This window comes from Cucurbita maxima, unplaced genomic scaffold (assembly GCF_002738345.1).
Source record: "Cucurbita maxima cultivar Rimu unplaced genomic scaffold, Cmax_1.0 Cma_Scf00235, whole genome shotgun sequence".
In the NCBI taxonomy this organism is placed as follows: Eukaryota; Viridiplantae; Streptophyta; class Magnoliopsida; order Cucurbitales; family Cucurbitaceae; genus Cucurbita; species Cucurbita maxima.
The window spans coordinates 22,545-39,757 of record NW_019272251.1 but is presented as its reverse complement, the minus strand read 5'-3'; the positions used below and the strand labels follow the sequence as shown (position 1 = coordinate 39,757).

General features: G+C 36.7%; 3 protein-coding genes across 5 annotated transcripts; all 3 read left to right on the top strand.

Annotated features, from left to right (window-relative positions):
• The first annotated feature begins 798 nt into the window (after positions 1-798).
• On the top strand, positions 799-5,050 carry LOC111474080 (digalactosyldiacylglycerol synthase 2, chloroplastic). Of its 3 annotated transcripts, none has more exons than XM_023119337.1 (6): positions 799-1,041; positions 1,111-1,397; positions 1,531-1,880; positions 2,758-3,024; positions 3,154-3,503; positions 4,350-5,050. In XM_023119337.1, the coding sequence occupies exons 3-6, from the start codon at positions 1,599-1,601 to the stop codon at positions 4,858-4,860; spliced, it is 1,410 nt and encodes a 469-aa protein (XP_022975105.1). In that variant the 5' UTR covers positions 799-1,041; positions 1,111-1,397; positions 1,531-1,598; the 3' UTR covers positions 4,861-5,050. The 3 variants fall into 3 exon arrangements, with proteins under 3 accessions (XP_022975105.1, XP_022975107.1, XP_022975106.1); XM_023119339.1 differs by having other exon boundaries at positions 800-1,041; positions 1,111-1,179; XM_023119338.1 differs by lacking the exon at positions 1,111-1,397 and having other exon boundaries at positions 800-1,041.
• A 1,638-nt stretch (positions 5,051-6,688) lies between these two features.
• Positions 6,689-8,645, top strand: LOC111474084 (LIM domain-containing protein PLIM2c-like). Its single transcript, XM_023119345.1, has 5 exons — positions 6,689-6,953; positions 7,037-7,136; positions 7,230-7,258; positions 8,055-8,144; positions 8,245-8,645. Exons 1-5 carry the CDS (start codon positions 6,819-6,821, stop codon positions 8,503-8,505), a joined length of 615 nt encoding a protein of 204 aa, XP_022975113.1. The 5' UTR covers positions 6,689-6,818; the 3' UTR covers positions 8,506-8,645.
• A 1,730-nt stretch (positions 8,646-10,375) lies between these two features.
• LOC111474081 (putative threonine aspartase) lies at positions 10,376-17,004 on the top strand. The gene is made up of 11 exons (XM_023119340.1): positions 10,376-10,643; positions 11,251-11,301; positions 11,693-11,813; positions 11,985-12,069; positions 12,785-12,866; positions 13,834-13,963; positions 14,058-14,215; positions 14,305-14,468; positions 15,341-15,464; positions 15,536-15,640; positions 16,601-17,004. Exons 1-11 carry the CDS (start codon positions 10,500-10,502, stop codon positions 16,691-16,693), a joined length of 1,257 nt encoding a protein of 418 aa, XP_022975108.1. The 5' UTR covers positions 10,376-10,499; the 3' UTR covers positions 16,694-17,004.
• Positions 17,005-17,213: the final 209 nt, after the last annotated feature.

The following is a 17,213-nucleotide window of genomic DNA, read 5'->3' as shown; positions in this document are numbered from 1 at the left end:
AACTCGTACAACGGAGAAACTGAAAGAGGGGGATTCGAGAAACGGAAAGAGAGGGATACGAACCCTCGGTACAAAAAACTCGTACAACAGAGAAACGAAAAGAGAGAGATTTGAACCCTTGGTACAAAAAACTCGTACAACGGAGAAACAAAAAGAGAGGGATTCTAAAAATAGAAAGAGAGGGATTTGAACCCTCGGTACAAAAAACTCGTACATCGGATTAGCAATCAGAAGCTTTAGTCCACTCAACCATCTCTCCCCAAATTGAAAAAAGATAAATACTATGATACCTAATATAAAAAATAGAAAATGAAGAATTGAAAAAAAGTCTTATCTATCTCCTTATTATCTTCGTCTACCATCTAATTATATATAGATATATAATTATCTAGATACATGGTGAATATCAATAAAATCGATAAATATGTAAATAATATTAATATATTGAAGATTGCTAAAAATATATATTTCTAAATAAAAAAGAAAATGTAATACCTCTCTTATTTTATTTATCCCTCGCCTGGTCAGTACCTGTGATTTTGTTCGGATGACGAACAAAGATATTATGGTCATTAAAATAATAACATTTTTTTTAGAGTATTAATGTAATATTTGAAAGTTTTTCAATATTTTTTAATTCTTTTTTTAAAATTTAAAAGTTATATATTTGAAATTATTTTTTATAATTGAGGGAATTTATAATATCGTTTTATTCACATTAAAAGAACATCCAAACAGCTCATACTTTACTCAACAACTCAGCATATCAAAACGACGTCGTGAGGCTTCCCTGTTAATTTGCGTTTGCAATCGCCAACGACCATTGGTCACTCGCATATTCTCTCTCCTCTCCTCCGATGCCTTGCTTCCTCTGTTTCCGGCTTTGATCCTTCTCTTCATTTCTTTACAAATCCATTCTCACACACGAAACCTCAAGAATCCATCACATTTTTTGATTCACACAAGTCTCTACTTTCGTGTTCTCTCGTTTTCTGCTCAACTTTGTCAATTTTTAGGGAGATGCTAAAGCTTTAATCGCCGGTACCTCTCTCTCTATATATACATCTCATATTATGTTAATTTATGAAATCTGTATTATTCAATGTCTAGAATTAAGAAATTCCGTGTCGGAAGAATGACGTAAATTTATCTCTAGAAGAATGGACGTGGTTGAGGAATGTATGTTATTGTTAATGGCTGATTTGTAAGATTTGGAATGTCCTCGGATACAAAGATTGAACTGAATTGGAAACGGAGATAATTTTTTTTCAACTCGACGCATTGTTTTGTTTTGTTTTGTTTTGTTTTCTTTCGCGTCCTAATGATACCTCATAATTTTGAATGTTAATAGTTGTTTTCGCTTGATTATGGTTGGCCATGAGTCGTAATAGCATGAAGTAATTAATTCTTATTTTGTTTAATTGATTTGGTTAATCTTTTAAGAATTTTTTTTTCCCGCAATTGCGTGGTTATCTCCTGTGGTTGAAACCTAGAATGTCGTAATTGAGACTCATGTTCCTTGATAATCAGGTTGTTGGTAAATTTAGGGAAGAGACTAAAATGATTGCCATTTTTTTCTGGTGATATCTGAGACCTGGATGGATACAAAGCAACATATTGCAATTTTTACCACGGCCAGTCTTCCATGGATGACTGGAACTGCAGTAAACCCTCTATTTCGTGCTGCCTATCTATCAATCGGTGAGGATAGAAAGGTCACACTGGTGGTTCCTTGGTTATCTAAACGAGATCAGGAACTTGTATATCCCAGCAACACAACCTTCGTCTTACCCTCACAGCAGGAGAAATACATTCGGGAATGGCTCGAAGAAAGAATAGGATCAAAATTCAATTTCAACCTCCAATTTTATCCCGGGAAGGTAATTGTAGCATCATTTAATTCTAATTCCTTATCTTGAATATGATACTCGGTTTTTTTGTGTAGATCTTTCCCTCTGAGGACCATATGCAATTTTTATGTTTTCATTTATGGTTTAATAACATGCAGAAACATCAGGTGTTTTTACTTTAAATTTATATTGGAATTTTGTGCGTTTGCTACTTGTTTTACGTGAAGGCTGTTTATGGGTCCAAAAGTCTTCCCCTGTCTATGTTTTTACACAAGTATGAAAATCTAATGGCACTCATTATGTTATGGTGGGAGGGAATCCTATATTGGCTAATTTAGGGAACGATCATGAGTTTATAAGTAAGGAATACATCTCCATTGGTATGAGTTCTTTTGGAGAAGCCCAAAGCAAAGCCATGAGTTTATGCTCAAAGTGGACAATATCATACTATTGTGGAGAGTCGTGATTACTAATATGGTATTAGAGCTATGCCGTTCACTTAGCCATGTCAATAGAATCCTCAAATGTTGAACAAAGAAGTTGTAAGCCTTGAAGGTGTAGTCAAAAGTGACTCAAGTGTCGAACAAATGGTGTACTTTGTTCGAGTAATCCAGAGAAGGAGTCAAACCTCAATTAAGAGGAGGCTCTTTGAGGGTTCCATAGGCCTTAGGGGGGCTCTATAGTGTACTTTGTTCGAGGATTGTTGGGAGGGAGTCTCACATTGACTAATTTGGGGAATATGATCATGAGTTTCTAAGTAAGGAATACATCTCCTTTGTATGAGACCGGAAGCCCAAAGCAAAGCTATGAGAGTTTATTCTTAAAGTGGACAATATCATACTATTAGAGTCGTGATTCCTAACACATAATCCTGTTCTGCCAACTGAGGTTTCACTTTATTCTGCAGTTTGCCGTAGATAAAAGGAGCATTCTCCCTGTTGGTGATATTTCAGAAATTATCCCTGATGACGAATCAGATATTGCTATCCTTGAGGAGCCGGAGCATCTAACATGGTATCATCATGGAAGGAGATGGAAAAAGAAATTCAAATGGGTGGTAGGAATTATCCATACCAACTATTTGGAATACGTTAAACGGGAGAAGAATGGGGCAGTTGAAGCTTTTCTTCTTGAACATATAAACAGATGGGTTGTTCATATTTATTGCCACAAGGTGCTTTTGCTATATGTTCCTTACTTCCAATGAAATCATCTGCACTTTGTTCATTGTGATCATTGAATTAGTTTATTTTCATAATGATTAGTGGATGTCTTATTCATCAATTATCGTATAAGCTTTCAGGTGATTAGGTTATCTGCTGCTACCCAGGATTATCCAAAGTCCGTTATCTGCAATGTTCATGGAGTCAATCCCAAATTCCTCGAGATAGGTAAGAAGAAGATGGAACAGCGACAAGATGAGGAGCAAGTTTTTGGCAAAGGTGTCTATTATATAGGGAAGATGATATGGAGCAAGGGATACAGGGAGCTGCTTAAACTTCTTAGCGATCATCAGAAGGATTTAGCTGGGATTGAGGTTGATTTATTTGGAAATGGAGAAGATTCTGATGAAGTCCAGAAAGCTGCTCGAGACTTGGAATTATCTGTTAAAGTTCATCCTGGACGCGATCACACAGATCCGATCTTCCATGAGTATACTTAACCTCTTCTCTCTTGCACACTTATTATTTCCATCTGCTCTAGCTAGAAGATCAATGATTAGATCTTTCAATGTCACTGATGGTATAATACATGATTCTTTCATGGTTAGCTAACAGCCTTTTATGAACTAGTTTTGTTGAAACGCATCAAGGAACTGTTGAAACCATTTATTTGAGTTTGTAATGGTGATGACTTCTCGGTTGGGAATGATTTGTGAGATCCCACAATCCCACATTGGTTGGGGAGGAGAACGAAACATCCTTTATAAGGGTGTGAAAATCTTTCCGTAATAGATGCGTTTTAATTGAGGGGAAGCCAGAAAGGGAAAGCCAGAAAGGGAAAGCCTAAAGAGGACAATATATGCTAGCAGTGGACTTGGGCCGTTACAGATGGTATCAGAGCCAGATACTGGGCGATGTGCCTGTGAGAAGGCTAAGCCTCAAAGGGGTAGACACGAGGTGGTGTGCCAGCAACAATCCCCAAAGGGAGTAGACACTGGCCCTGCATGGGTGGATTGTGAGGTCCAACAATCCCCAAAACACCCTTTATTAAGGGTGTTAAAATTTTTCCCTAGCAGACGCGTTTTAAAAACCTTGAGGGGAAGCCCGAAAGGGAAAATCCAAAGAGGACAATACAGTGGACTTGGGCCGTTTCATGGTCACTTCTATTTGTAACAGTTATGGCTTGTAAATTGCCAGGAATTAGAAATTTGGTGGGCAGTATGAGTACTAATTGGCTCAAACGAAAGCTGCAGCTTAGTATTTCTTTTGTTCTCCGTTGGTTTGAATAATGTCTATCCATTGGCTGGTTTTGAGTTTTTCCTGTTTCTTTTTTCAGTTACAAAGTGTTTGTGAATCCAAGCACCACAGACGTTGTTTGCACCACCACAGCTGAAGCATTGGCAATGGGCAAATTCGTTGTATGTGCTGATCATCCCTCAAATGAGTTCTTCAGGCAATTCCCAAACTGCTTTCTCTGTGACAAAAGTGATGCCTTTGTTAGGGGAATTTTCAAAGCACTGACTGAAGAACCCGAGCCGCTGACCAATGTGCAAATGCACGAGCTCTCGTGGGAGGCTGCAACAGAACGTTTCCTAACCGCTGCTGAACTCGACCAGCCACTTGCAAAGAAACCTCAAAGAACTCGTTCCAAGAAGTTTCTATCTATGTCATTGCAACTTGGTAGAAAGTTTGATGATGCATCAGCATATATACATCATGTGACTCTTGGGTTCGAGGGGTCTCGACGAGCGTTCGGGGCTGTCCCCGGAAGCCTGCATCCAGATGAACAACAATGCAAAGAGTTGGGAATAGCTAGTCCTTCTGGCAAAAGAGGTTCGAAAAAGTGATTAAAGTGAGTGCATCAGTTATGATCCTATTCAAAATATATCCAAGGATGTTAGATTTTTAATGTTAGGTGTGCAAGTTTGAAAGATTGTTCACATTTGCCCTCTTTATTCTTACACATGTTGTATTTGTCTGAAGCTGAGATTTGTAGTTAAAGCACGGTAATGTAACAAACCGCTTTTTGATGCTTCACATCACGGATCGTTACATAGATTCAGTGTAAAAAAAGGCGATAAAATTTTTCACTTTTAAAACAGGTGACTCAAAGAAGTAATCAAAACGCACAAAACCTGTCCACCGACGTTATACAAACGTTCACAAATAAATACAAGTTCTAAAATGACTTGGGTCTAATAACCCTTTTGCAGTTGCATGGCTTTTTCACGCTCTTGCCATTTGATCATCCATTAACGAGAAGAATGAGTATAAAATACAGAACAATCTATTTGTAGGCTCTCATTGAAACTTTAGGTTCATTCTAGTCCTATTACAAGACTTTTGTAGTCATATACCCTACTTACTTCTATTCCAAGGTATCTCTTGGAGTTTGCTCAGAGTTCTAGGTGCACTTAGCTTTTCCTTTGCTCAGAGTTCTAGGTGCACTTAGCTTTTCGTTCCTACTTTCCATGGTTCTTGCACATAAGTTGGGATGACTGGGAGAATCAAGCAATTATGGAGGAGTTGTTTCTCTCAACAAGAAACCTCTTAGTTCTCTCTATAACTCCACACGTGTTTATTATTGCGCTAGCCAGAAGCTCCCCTAATTTCTATGTCATTCTAGACTAGAATACTAAACCCTAAACCCTAATGACGTTTTCGTAATCTATTTATATGAGGAATGACCTAAATTTTCCTCCCTTTTCGATTAGGGTTAGGAGAGTCAAATTGGGTACGTCGAGGGCATGTGAGGGCATATCTACATAGGCTTAACCTGGCTCGAGCTGAGGTGGACATTCAAGATTGGGCTCGATCTTACCTTGAATTTTGTATGAATTCTTGTTTGACCCTTAATCGTCCTATATTCTTTTGGGTTTGGTTTTTCCCAACGAGAGATTTGTGGCTTAACTATTGATGAAATTTATCTTCGAAAAATGATATTTATCCAAATAGTTCTATATTTTCTCGGGTTTTAGCTTAACCTCCCGAGTTTGCATCCTCCGCATCGAAGTAGCGTCTTGCATATGATGCTTTTGCAAAGCTTTATTAAGCTTGCTTAGTTATGCTCCATTGAGACCGACACAAATATTTAATTAAATTTTGTCAAATAATTTTAAAATATATTTTTAAAAATTAGAAAAGTAAATAATAAAAATAATTACAAAATTAAATAAAAATAACATTTATATATATATATATAATTGTACTGTAAACCAGATATCTTAAAATTAACAATAAGATCAAGTTGGCTCTAATCGAAGGAAAATTATGAACCGTACAGGTTGGATTTAGTTTGTGATAAAAATAATAATAATAATAATAATAATAATAATAATAATAATAATAATAATAATAATAATAATAATAATAAATGGCCTATTTTATTTTTATATATAATTTAAATCCCATTTTTGAGTAGAGGCTAAAAAAGGCAATCATCTTCAACTAAAAAAACTGCCAACCATACAAATTACACAAAAACATTTGGCCTGAAATGGTCAAAAGAAACAACCTTATTTCCCTCGAGAAAACATTGGACAACATCCGAAATTGGAGCATCTCCAACAAGTAAATTTTATTCTCTCTATTATTTAAATTTAGTTTCTTTACACACAAAATCCCAAGAGTTCCCTTCTCTCTCTATCCCATTCCACTTAGCTTCTGCTTCTTTTCCTCTAATCTTGTCTGAGATCTCTTCCTCAGACAACTTGGTAAACATTCCATTTGTTTGTCTTTTGTTCTTCTTCGTGTTCTTCGTGTTCTTCGTGTTCTTGTTTTTTCCCTTCTGTTCAAGTCGTTCGAGATGTCGTTCACCGGTACTTTGGATAAATGCAAGGCTTGTGACAAGACTGTTTATGTGGTCGAGTTGCTTTCCCTTGAAGGCAATCCTTACCATAAGTCTTGCTTCAAATGTAGCCATTGCAAGGGCACCCTTTCGGTACGTCCAGAGTTAACCAGTTTTCTTTCGTTGTTATCATTATGTTTGGTCTGACACTGAATCGTCGAGCTGTTTCACGATAGATGAGTAGCTACTCATGGATGGACGGTGTCCTGTACTGCAAGACTCATTTTGAACAACTCTTCAAGGAATCTGGAAATTTCAGCAAGAATTTCCAAACTTGTAACGTTTTTTTTTTTCTTTTCCATCTCTTGTTGTTCGTCCTTCGTTTTTACCTATTGTTCTAACATTCTCTCGTTTTCATTATGGCAACAGCCAAGCCTTCTGAGAAACAAAATGATTCGGTATGCTCTCGTTTTTAATCTTGAATATATTAGAATTCTAGTTCTCGTTCGATAATGATTTTGTATGGATCGTTTCATTCTGTTAATTTTCATGGTAATCGTTCCATTCTGTTGATTTTCACTGTCTTGGTAATCGTTCCATTCAGTTGATTTTCACTGTCTTGGTAATCGTTCCATTCTGTTGATTTTCACTGTCTTGGAAATCGTTCCATTCTGTTGATTTTCACTGTGTCTTGTAATTGTTCCATGATAATTGTTTCATTCTGTTAATGCTTGTTGTGTCTCGGTAATTGTATCTGGGTAATTTTTCCTAATGTTTACTNCCATCTCTTGTTGTTCGTCCTTCGTTTTTACCTATTGTTCTAACATTCTCTCGTTTTCATTATGGCAACAGCCAAGCCTTCTGAGAAACAAAATGATTCGGTATGCTCTCGTTTTTAATCTTGAATATTTTAGAATTCTAGTTCTCGTTCGATAATGATTTTGTATGGATCGTTTCATTCTGTTAATTTTTATGGTAATCGTTCCATTCTGTTGATTTTCACTGTCTTGGTAATCGTTCAATTGTGTTGATTTTCACTGTCTTGGTAATCGTTCCATTCTGTTGATTTTCACTGTCTTGGTAATCGTTCCATTCTGTTGATTTTCACTGTCTTGGTAATCGTTCCATTCTGTTGATTTTCACTGTCTTGGTAATCGTTCCATTCTGTTAATGCTTGTTGTGTCTCGGTAATTGTATCTGGGTAATTTTTCCTAATGTTTACTGAATCTTGGTAACTTTTGACATGTTTACCAGTCGAGGGCTCCAACCAAAGCCTCAGCCATGTTCTCGGGAACTCAGGACAAATGTGCGGCCTGCTCGAAGACGGTTTATCCGTTGGAGAAGGTCAGTCTATAGTTCTTAGTGTTTTTCGGGCACAAAACAAAATGTAGCGTAGCTCGATTATATTGGCTAATCGAAACTATAATTTGGTTGATAAAAAAAGGTGACTCTCGAAGGGGAATGCTACCACAAGAACTGCTTTAGATGTGCTCATGGAGGGTGCCATTTGACACACTCATCCTATGCTGCCCTTGATGGAGTGCTGTACTGCAAGCACCATTTTGCTCAGCTCTTCATGATCAAGGGCAACTACAACCATGTCCTTGAGGCTGCTGCAAACAAGAAGGCCACCACGCCGCCTCCCGAGGCTGCGGAGGACGATGAGGGCGGAGCTCAGCCACAGGCGGAGGAGGACGCGGCCTGATTCTGCCTCCATCCAAGGCAATGAGAGTTGGGGAAGAGGCGGTGTTGTTTGAGCTACTTTTGTTGTTTTTCTTATTATTTATTTATTTAATTTAATTTATTTATTTATTTATTGGCCATCAAAGCATGGAAAACAATGTACCATAGTCTTCTATTGGTGAGATTTATTTATTTATTTATTGGCCATCAAAGCATGGAAAACAATGTACCATAGTCTTCTATTGGTGAGAGGAGAAGCTGTAATAAAGCATGGTTGCTATCATTTTCAATCACTGTACACAATTTTCCTGTTCGTCCAAAATTCTCCCTCTCGAGATTTAGCTCCCACCTCGAGTTTACATTCTTGAAATTTAGCTCCCACCTCCAGTTTACATTCTCGGGATTCAGCTCCCACCTCCAGTTTACATTCTTGGGATTCAGCTCCCACCTCCAGTTTACATTCTCGAGGTTCAGCTCCCACCACGAGTTTACATTCTCGAGGTTCAGCTACCACCTCTAGTTTACATTCTCGGGATTCAGCTCCCACCTCCAATTTACATTCTCAGGGTTCAGCTCCCACCTCCAGTTTACATTCTCGGGGTTCAGCTCCCACCTCCAGTTTACATTCTCGGGGTTCAGCTCCCACCTCCAGTTTACATTCTCGGGGTTTAGCTCCCACCTCGAGTTTACATTCTCGTGGTTGATCTCCCACCTCGAGTTTACATTCTTGGGATTCAGCTCCCACCTTGAGTTTACATTCTCGAGATTTAGCTCCCTTTGGTTATTGTTTGAATGCGGAATTGTTTAGGTTTGTTCCAACATTCTCATATTGATGAAAGCTTTAGTTTCTCGGTCGTGGAGTAAGAATCTCTACATGTAGCTCAATCTAGATGACGTGACGAGCGTTTACGTTTGTTTAACTTTCTCCAACCCTTTGACGAAAGCTTTAGTTGCTCGATTGTGGAGTATGATCCTCTGCATGCAGCATGCAGCTCAATCTCGATGAATAAAAGCAAAAATATTGCAACTACATCAAAAAACCGAGATTTCTAATGTAGTTGTTTACGTTTGTTCGACTTCCTCTTCCAACCCTTTGATGAAAGCTTTAGTTGCTCGGTCGTGGAGTAAGAACCTTTACATGCAGCTCAATCGTGATGAAAAAAAGCAAACATATTGCAACTACATCAAAAAATCGAGATTTTTGAGGTGATGAATCGTTTGTTCAACTTCCTCCAACCTTTTGCAACTACATCAAAAAATCGAGATTTTTGAGGTGATGAATCGTTTGTTCAACTTCCTCCAACCTTTGATGAAAGGTTTAGTGCATGCAGCTCAATCTCGATGAAAAAAAACCAAGATTTGTGATGTGAAGAGTCGTTTACGTTGTTTGACTTCCTCAAACCCTTTAATGAAAGCTTTAATTGCTCGGTTGTGGAGTGAGAACCTCTGCATGCAGCTCAATCTCGATGAAAAAAAGCATTTATGACACGAACGAAGATTCTAACCTTCATTTGAATGGAAGTTACTGTATTTTTCAACTTTATACTTGTCTAAATTAACAAAAAAAAAAAAATTAGAATTTTTTTAAAAAAATATTAAATTTAAAAGATATTATTGATATTATTTTTTAGTTCAACAAATTAATACTTGAATAAGTTAAAAAATATATTTAGCCAAATTTCTGATATTATTTTTTAGTTCAACAAATTAATACTTGAATAAGTTAAAAAATATATTTAGCCAAATTTCTAAGTAATTAATAATTAATAATTAAATAAAGTCTTGAATATTTGAAAATACTAATATTAAAATAATAATAATAATAATAAAAAAAAGATTATATTGTTTATTTATTTTTTTTTAACTGTATCGTACTAAAAAGGGAAAAAGGGTGGAATATGGAATTTTCATTGCTTCAAAGCGTACAGTGCCGACGTTTGACTCGCCGATTCTAACTACGGCTGCCCGATCGCCGGAACTCGTTCTTCCGCTTTACATTGTTGTTTGTCGTGAGAAATGGCTGCCGAGGCTCAAGATCAGGGCCATAGATTTTTCGTTGCTGTTCATGTTGGCGCGGGATTTCACGCACCTTCCAACGAGAAAGCCCTCAGGTCGGCCATGAAACGCGCTTGTTTAGCTGCCTCTCTAGTTCTCCGAAAGGTTTGTTTCACAATCTGTCAACTCAATCAAACACAAAGACTGATGCATTTTCGATTTTCACTAGATGGAAAGTTGAAACTAGGATTACTGGATTTTTAGATTTTCGCATTTCCCCTATCCAATTGATTGTGTTAAACGAGCCGGATTCCTTGTTCAGCGTGATTGTAGATATAAATTTTGTTGGAATGTATCCTGCTCTGGAGAAGTTCACGAGCATGGCGACCTCTTTGTATTCTTCTTTTTGTATGATTTTTATTTGAAGTTCGTCTATGTTTTCGTCGCTGCATTGTTGGTCTGTATCGAGTGTTGCTTCCTGTTGAATAATTTTCAATTGAAGTTTGTGAATGTCTTCTGCATTGCATTTTTTTTGGCATGTATCGAGTTATTTGGAAGTTCACGAGGACGACCACTGCCTATTCTTCTTTTCGAATCATTTCAATTGGAAATATCTTCTTCATTGCACTGTTGGCATGTATGGAGTTATAGAGAAGTGCATGAGATGGCGAGAAATTCATATTCTTCTTTCGAATAATTTGTATTTGAAGTTTGTCGGTATCTTCTTCGTTATAGCCTTATAAAATCCTTCCATTATTCTGACTTGTTTCAGGGCTCAGGCGGTTGTTTAGATGCTGTTTCCGCAGCTATACAAGTTTTAGAGGTAATTTTCTCTGTCAAATATCTTATTTCATTTCGTTTTCTCATAGTGCTGGAGTGTAATTTTACCTTTGGTAATGTATGGTTTGTATCATATGAATACCTATTCTATATCTGGAATGAAAATCATCATACCATAGTTGGACTACTGAATTCGGATGATTTGTAGTGAAACAAAGTGTTCATACCAGTCTTACTGGGATCGTGGCGTTTGGTGGTACCATTTCCATTACTTTGCGGTTGTTGGTTCACTAATTGTTTTATCTACACGACGAATTAGCTGTACTAGTACCTATAAAAGTGCTATAATGTTATAATATGACGACCTACTGTTCTCTGAAACTCTTAAAGCTTCTATTTGTATAATTTACATTTAAAGAGAGAATTTATTGTAGGATGACCCAGTGACAAATGCCGGACGAGGATCCAATTTGACCGAAGATGGTCGTGTAGAGTGTGATGCTAGTATTATGGATGGTGATACAGGTGCTTTTGGAGCTGTTGGTGCAGTGCCAGGTTTAACATTCTCTAATGATGAAACTATTTATTATCAATTATCAGCATTGGCTTCTCGGTTATTTCGATCTCCATATATTATGTGTGACTATATCTTTGCACATTTTAATAGTACTGCTACTGTACTTATTTTGTTAACTTAATTGATATCTATCATATGTTCTAGATCAGGTGTCCGAAATGCTATAAAAATCGCTGCTTTACTGGCAAAGGAACAAATATTGGGATCGTCTCTGCTGGGCCTTATACCTCCGATGTAATTCTTATTGTGAGATTGCATTGCTTTATTATCTTTCCTTGCAATGGCTCTAGCATTTTTCCTATAATAGGGTATTTTTCGCGTGTGTTAGACATTAGTCGGTCTGTCTCACGAAATTACAGAGAAAATCAGCATGGAAACAATGAGAACAGTCCCCAGCACACAATAATCTCAGGGCTTCAAGAGGCCGAGTGCTGTCCTTCCTAGAGTAAGCTCCAGTCAGAAAAAATCTTACTAGCTGAATGTCCATGCGTGGATATAACCCACAAATGAAATACCAGTCCTCCCTACAGCGCCTATTGCCACATCACCCTATTACAAAAACTGGACCACCCTCAAAATGCACATTCACAACACACTTATTCCAACTAACTAACCGTTGACTCGTCCCCTCCTTTGCGACCTGCCTCCCTCTTCTTGTAAGTTAAGGGTGTTGAGGGCCTCGCCTTCTCATCATCATGCGAGTTGGTTTCAAGTTTAGCAAAGGATGATGCCATTGCCATTACTATTCTTTATTTTTTGCTTTGTTTATTTTCCTACTTCGATTCTAAACAATTGTGGAAAACAGTGTACTGTTTTGTTTTTATCAAGATTTGATGTGGTATTGCTCTTGAAAATGTAGATTGCAGAGTATGTAACAACTAGTATGCTGCTTCATTCTTGAATTTCTAATTTCTAAAATCTAATCACCAGGAAGGTTTTCCTTGTGCAGCTTCCTAGTTGGTGAGGGTGCTTGTACTTGGGCAAAGTCCAAAGGCATTTGGTTGCCAGAAACTACTGCAGAGGCTAATGAGGTTATATGAGTAACTAAGGGACCGTTTGATAATCGTTTCAATTTCTGTATTCTGTTTTTGTTTTTCATTTTAAAAACCAGAGTTGTGTGATAACCAATTTTGTTTTTTGTTTTATGTTTTTTAGAAGCAATTTTTTTTAAACAAATGTGGAATTCATTTTTCTTCTACTTCTCATTTTCTTCCTCTTTGACACATCTTTCTCCAACAAATTCATTTTTCTTACTTTTTTTCTTTCCAAAACTTTTTTCCCTATATTTCTCTCTACAAAATTTTTGTCTCTCTCTACCAATTGTCTTCTCGATATAATTTTTCTAATTTCTCTCTCTAAACTTTTTTTTTTCTCTTTATCTCATCTATTTCTAAAATTTCTCCCCAACTTATCTACTTCTAAAATTTTTCCCTAACATTTCTCTCTCTAATAAATGTATCTCTAACTTTTCTTTTGAGAAAACATAGCTCCCTAAATTTTCTCTTGCTATAACTTTTCTTTATTTTTCTCATTTATCTTTATTTCTCTTACATATTTTTTATGCTTAACAATACTATTTCTAAAATTTCTCCTTTTATTTTAAATTTTCTCTCTCCAAATTCATCTCTTCCCATCTAACTTCTTTTTTCTTTATAACTAATATTTTTTTTTATGAAGTCTAATTAATCTTCTCTCACTAAATATTTTCTTTTATCTCTAAATTTACCATCTTTAACCTTTCTTTCCGAAACATTTTTATTGGTCTCTAATTTTTTTTTTTTTCATCTCTGATTTTTTAAAATCAGGAAACCAAAAATAAAACAATTATTGAACATATATGGTTTTTGTTTTTAAAAAACAAAAAAACCAAAAACTGAAAATTGAAATGGTTGTCAAAAGGGCCCAAGTAAAAACCCTTTGATTTATCTAAGCATTAAATTAACCATCTATATCTTACATTGTTGGGTGAATCATCTCATCTTTTACCATCACATATAGTGGTTGGTGACAGAAAGAGCAAAAGTTCAATGGGAAAGATACAAGTCAATGATTCAACGTGCGAAAGAAAAGAAAGAGAATTCTTATGTAGTGAATTCTTGCAGTTCTCAAGACAATACTAGAATATCGGGTTTGGGTTCTCTATTTTATATGTTATCCTATTTTAACCATCTCCTCTCGCCTGTTCCTAATGACTTTTATTTATTTTTATTTTGATTGTGTAGAAGTCCAATCACACAATCCACTGGAAGGCACCACATGCCAGTCAGCAACGTTAAATGATGCAGAAAATGATTGTACTATGGACACGGTTGGTGTTATATGTGTTGACAGTGAAGGACATGTCGCATCTGGGGCCTCAAGTGGTGGCATTGCAATGAAGGTAGTTTGTGCTTTTCCTCATATTATTTGAACGAGGTAGAAGTATAATTGCATGATTAGAAAAGGATTTTAACAGATTTTAACTTTTAGGTCAGTGGACGTGTAGGATTGGCAGCAATGTATGGTTCAGGTTGTTGGGCGTCCTCAAAAGGTCCATTTGGGACTCCCTTCATGGTTGGGGGTTGTGTTTCTGGTGGAGGAGAGTATCTAATGAAAGGATTTGCAGCTAGGGAATGCTGTGTATCATTATCACTGTATGTTTCTCCACTATCCATGATTAAGTTTCAGTGAATTTTCAGTGGTAAAACACTTCAATATTTTGAGGTTTCATTTTATTTATTCTGAAATTGCTCATCCAAAATGCACAAACACAGACTCCGGAACTTTGACCTCAACCTAAAGATTTCTATAACTGTACATCGTAGAACCAAGCCTAATCATCTGTGTTCGTTGTTTAATTGTTGTCAATGTACGTGAATGATTTTCTTATGATGTTCTCATATTAGAACATCAACCATATGGTTTCTATAGGTGAGGTCTTTGTGCAGCGTGGAGGACTTTATTCTATAGAATGTTAGCAATATGTATTAACAACAAAATCATAATGGGTTGGTCTTGCGATAAAAAAAGACCATGTAAATAATAAAGGCTTTGAGGAAATGAGATCAAGTCATGGTGATGATCTACTTAGGAAGTTATTAGTTGAAGGATTCTCTAGAAGGAAAAATTTGTATAATGCATATTACCGGTCTATTTATTTCACTTTCACATCGATTATCTAATGGTAACACTAATATCAATAACTTTTGGTTTGTTTATTTCAAGCGAGCACCCAAGCTGAAGTTTGAATGTGCATATGGAGTGTTTAAATTTCTGAAATAATTTGAACCAAGCAACCGTGTGTATATTGAATCTGGAAAGTAGTTAATATATTAAGTTTAGTCAAGTTTGCTCCCTGATAACGTTGGTCGATGAGATAATGACCATCTAAAAATCTTTCTTCATTCGTTGCATTTATTCTTGATCAGGTCTTATTGTTTGCACATTGAAGAATATTTGCTTACAAATTAACTAAGTTGAGTCGTCTGTTATTTTTATTTAACATTGTTATATATGGTCCACTCAGATCACAGGCAGGTCCGGCCTCTGCTTGCATGAAAGTTCTACGCAATTTTGTTCAAGAAAGCAGTCAACATAACACTGATAAGAGTGCTGGGATTTTACTTGTCCAGGCCGATGCTCCTAAATTGGTGACCTACTAATTGAACACTTTTTTTTATTCTATTTATCGTAATTATGTATCTCAGTATTGTTGCCACAGGCCCCAGGAAATCCGCAGAAGTTGAAAGCCGTGGAGATTGCTGCTGCTTATTCTTCCCTTTCATTTGGAATGGGTTACTTTGCAAGCTCCATGGAACGACCCAAGGTATTTATTCACAGTTTTCTGATTCTGTGATGATGTTAGAATCCAAGCTGTTTAATTTGGATAAGGCCTTAAGGTAAGGGGCTATATGCACTACCTTTTGTTTTCTATTTTTTAGAGTAGAGGGAGACTAAGCTACGTTAGCTATGTTGGTTCCTAAAGTCAGTCTCTCAAAAAATGGGATCGGTTGGACAACTTTGTGATGATCGCCAAAGCTATCCCATCTTGACTCCGACTTCCTATGTGTAAGGATCTACACACGCATAATGTCATAGCTCTAGGGTGCCGCCTTAAACGTGATTTGGCTTATAGTTAAGTGGATCTACCCTGTGTTTGAAGGGAGGAGTGAAAGGTGAACAAAAACTTATAATAACAAACAATCACGGAACAAGTAGAGAGGGAAAAAAAGGTATAAGTTTTAGAGGGAGATGTTAGAGAGAGGGAATGAAAGTAGACAGAAATTGGAGAGAGATCTGTTAGAGAGAGGGAGAGCCGTGAGATCTCACATCGGTTGGGGAGGAGAACGAAGCATTCTTTATTAGGAAACCTCTCTCTAGCAGACACGTTTTAAAAACTTTGAGGGGAAGTCTGAAAGTGAAAGCTCAAAGAGGACAATATCTGCTATTGGTAAACTTGGGCCGTTACAAGAGCAATGTTATAAAGAGAAATGTTACAGAGGTTAGAAAAAGAATGAGGAGCACAGGGAAACAAAAGCTATAGGAAGAGAGATATTAGAGATGGAAATAAATGTTAGAGAGAAAAGTTAGGCAGAAATATGACAGAAAAGGAAGGAGAAGTCCTTGAGTGAGAACTGTTTAGAGAGAAAAATTAGTAGTAGATATTCTAGAGAAAGATATGTTGGAGACGATATGTTAGAGAAAGGAGACTATTTGTGAATATTTCAAACAATCATATTTGTGAAACCTTTGGTTGATTATTAAATCCTCTCTTTTCTTCTCTCAGGTGTCTATTTTGAGAAGTACTAAACAAAACAATAAGATGGGAATTGATCATTTTGAAGCATGTATCGATCTTTCGGACAACGGGAAGCTCTAACACAGCTATAGCCAGAACGAGGTGCAAGAATTACGCTCTCTCCATCTTCGTCACAATCCAATTCTACAGAGAAAAGGTCATAATTGTAGAACTTCCATTACGTTTTTGTTTATTCCAGTAACAACTTGAAGATGCAGATTAGACTAGAAAGTTAGGTTCAGATCAGAAGCTCTTCACTCATGTTTCCTCCAAATTTGAGGTTGCAGTTTCTAATTTCGGGGATGGATACACAAAGGTCAAAAGAAGTTAAAGTTGGTACCATATTTATTTAGCTATACCTAATAACGAGCATATTCTGAAATATGTTTGATCCCCTCCCCTCTGCCATCATCTTTAATGATATTGATAATTAGTGGCATGTTTGAAAGTGATTTTGAGAGCTAGAGCTCTAGACTATGACCATTTTAAGCTGAATGTTGGGTCTCTCAATACATTCTGCCTGTGTTTTGCTATTTTTCTTTTCCAAGGGATATTCCTCAATTATGACCTACTAGGTTAGGTCTTGGTCGAGGGTGACTGC

Coding starts and splice junctions, on each gene's coding strand:
- LOC111474080 (XM_023119337.1), top strand. CDS start 1,599: ATGGATACAAAGCAACATATTGCAATTTTTACCACGGCCAGTCTTCCA. Junction 3,025..3,153: donor TTCATATTTATTGCCACAAG/GTGCTTTTGCTA, acceptor ATAAGCTTTCAG/GTGATTAGGTTATCTGCTGC. Junction 3,504..4,349: donor ACAGATCCGATCTTCCATGA/GTATACTTAACC, acceptor TTCTTTTTTCAG/TTACAAAGTGTTTGTGAATC.
- LOC111474084 (XM_023119345.1), top strand. CDS start 6,819: ATGTCGTTCACCGGTACTTTGGATAAATGCAAGGCTTGTGACAAGACT. Junction 6,954..7,036: donor ATTGCAAGGGCACCCTTTCG/GTACGTCCAGAG, acceptor GTTTCACGATAG/ATGAGTAGCTACTCATGGAT. Junction 7,137..7,229: donor CAGCAAGAATTTCCAAACTT/GTAACGTTTTTT, acceptor TTATGGCAACAG/CCAAGCCTTCTGAGAAACAA.
- LOC111474081 (XM_023119340.1), top strand. CDS start 10,500: ATGGCTGCCGAGGCTCAAGATCAGGGCCATAGATTTTTCGTTGCTGTT. Junction 10,644..11,250: donor CCTCTCTAGTTCTCCGAAAG/GTTTGTTTCACA, acceptor GACTTGTTTCAG/GGCTCAGGCGGTTGTTTAGA. Junction 12,070..12,784: donor CTGGGCCTTATACCTCCGAT/GTAATTCTTATT, acceptor TTCCTTGTGCAG/CTTCCTAGTTGGTGAGGGTG.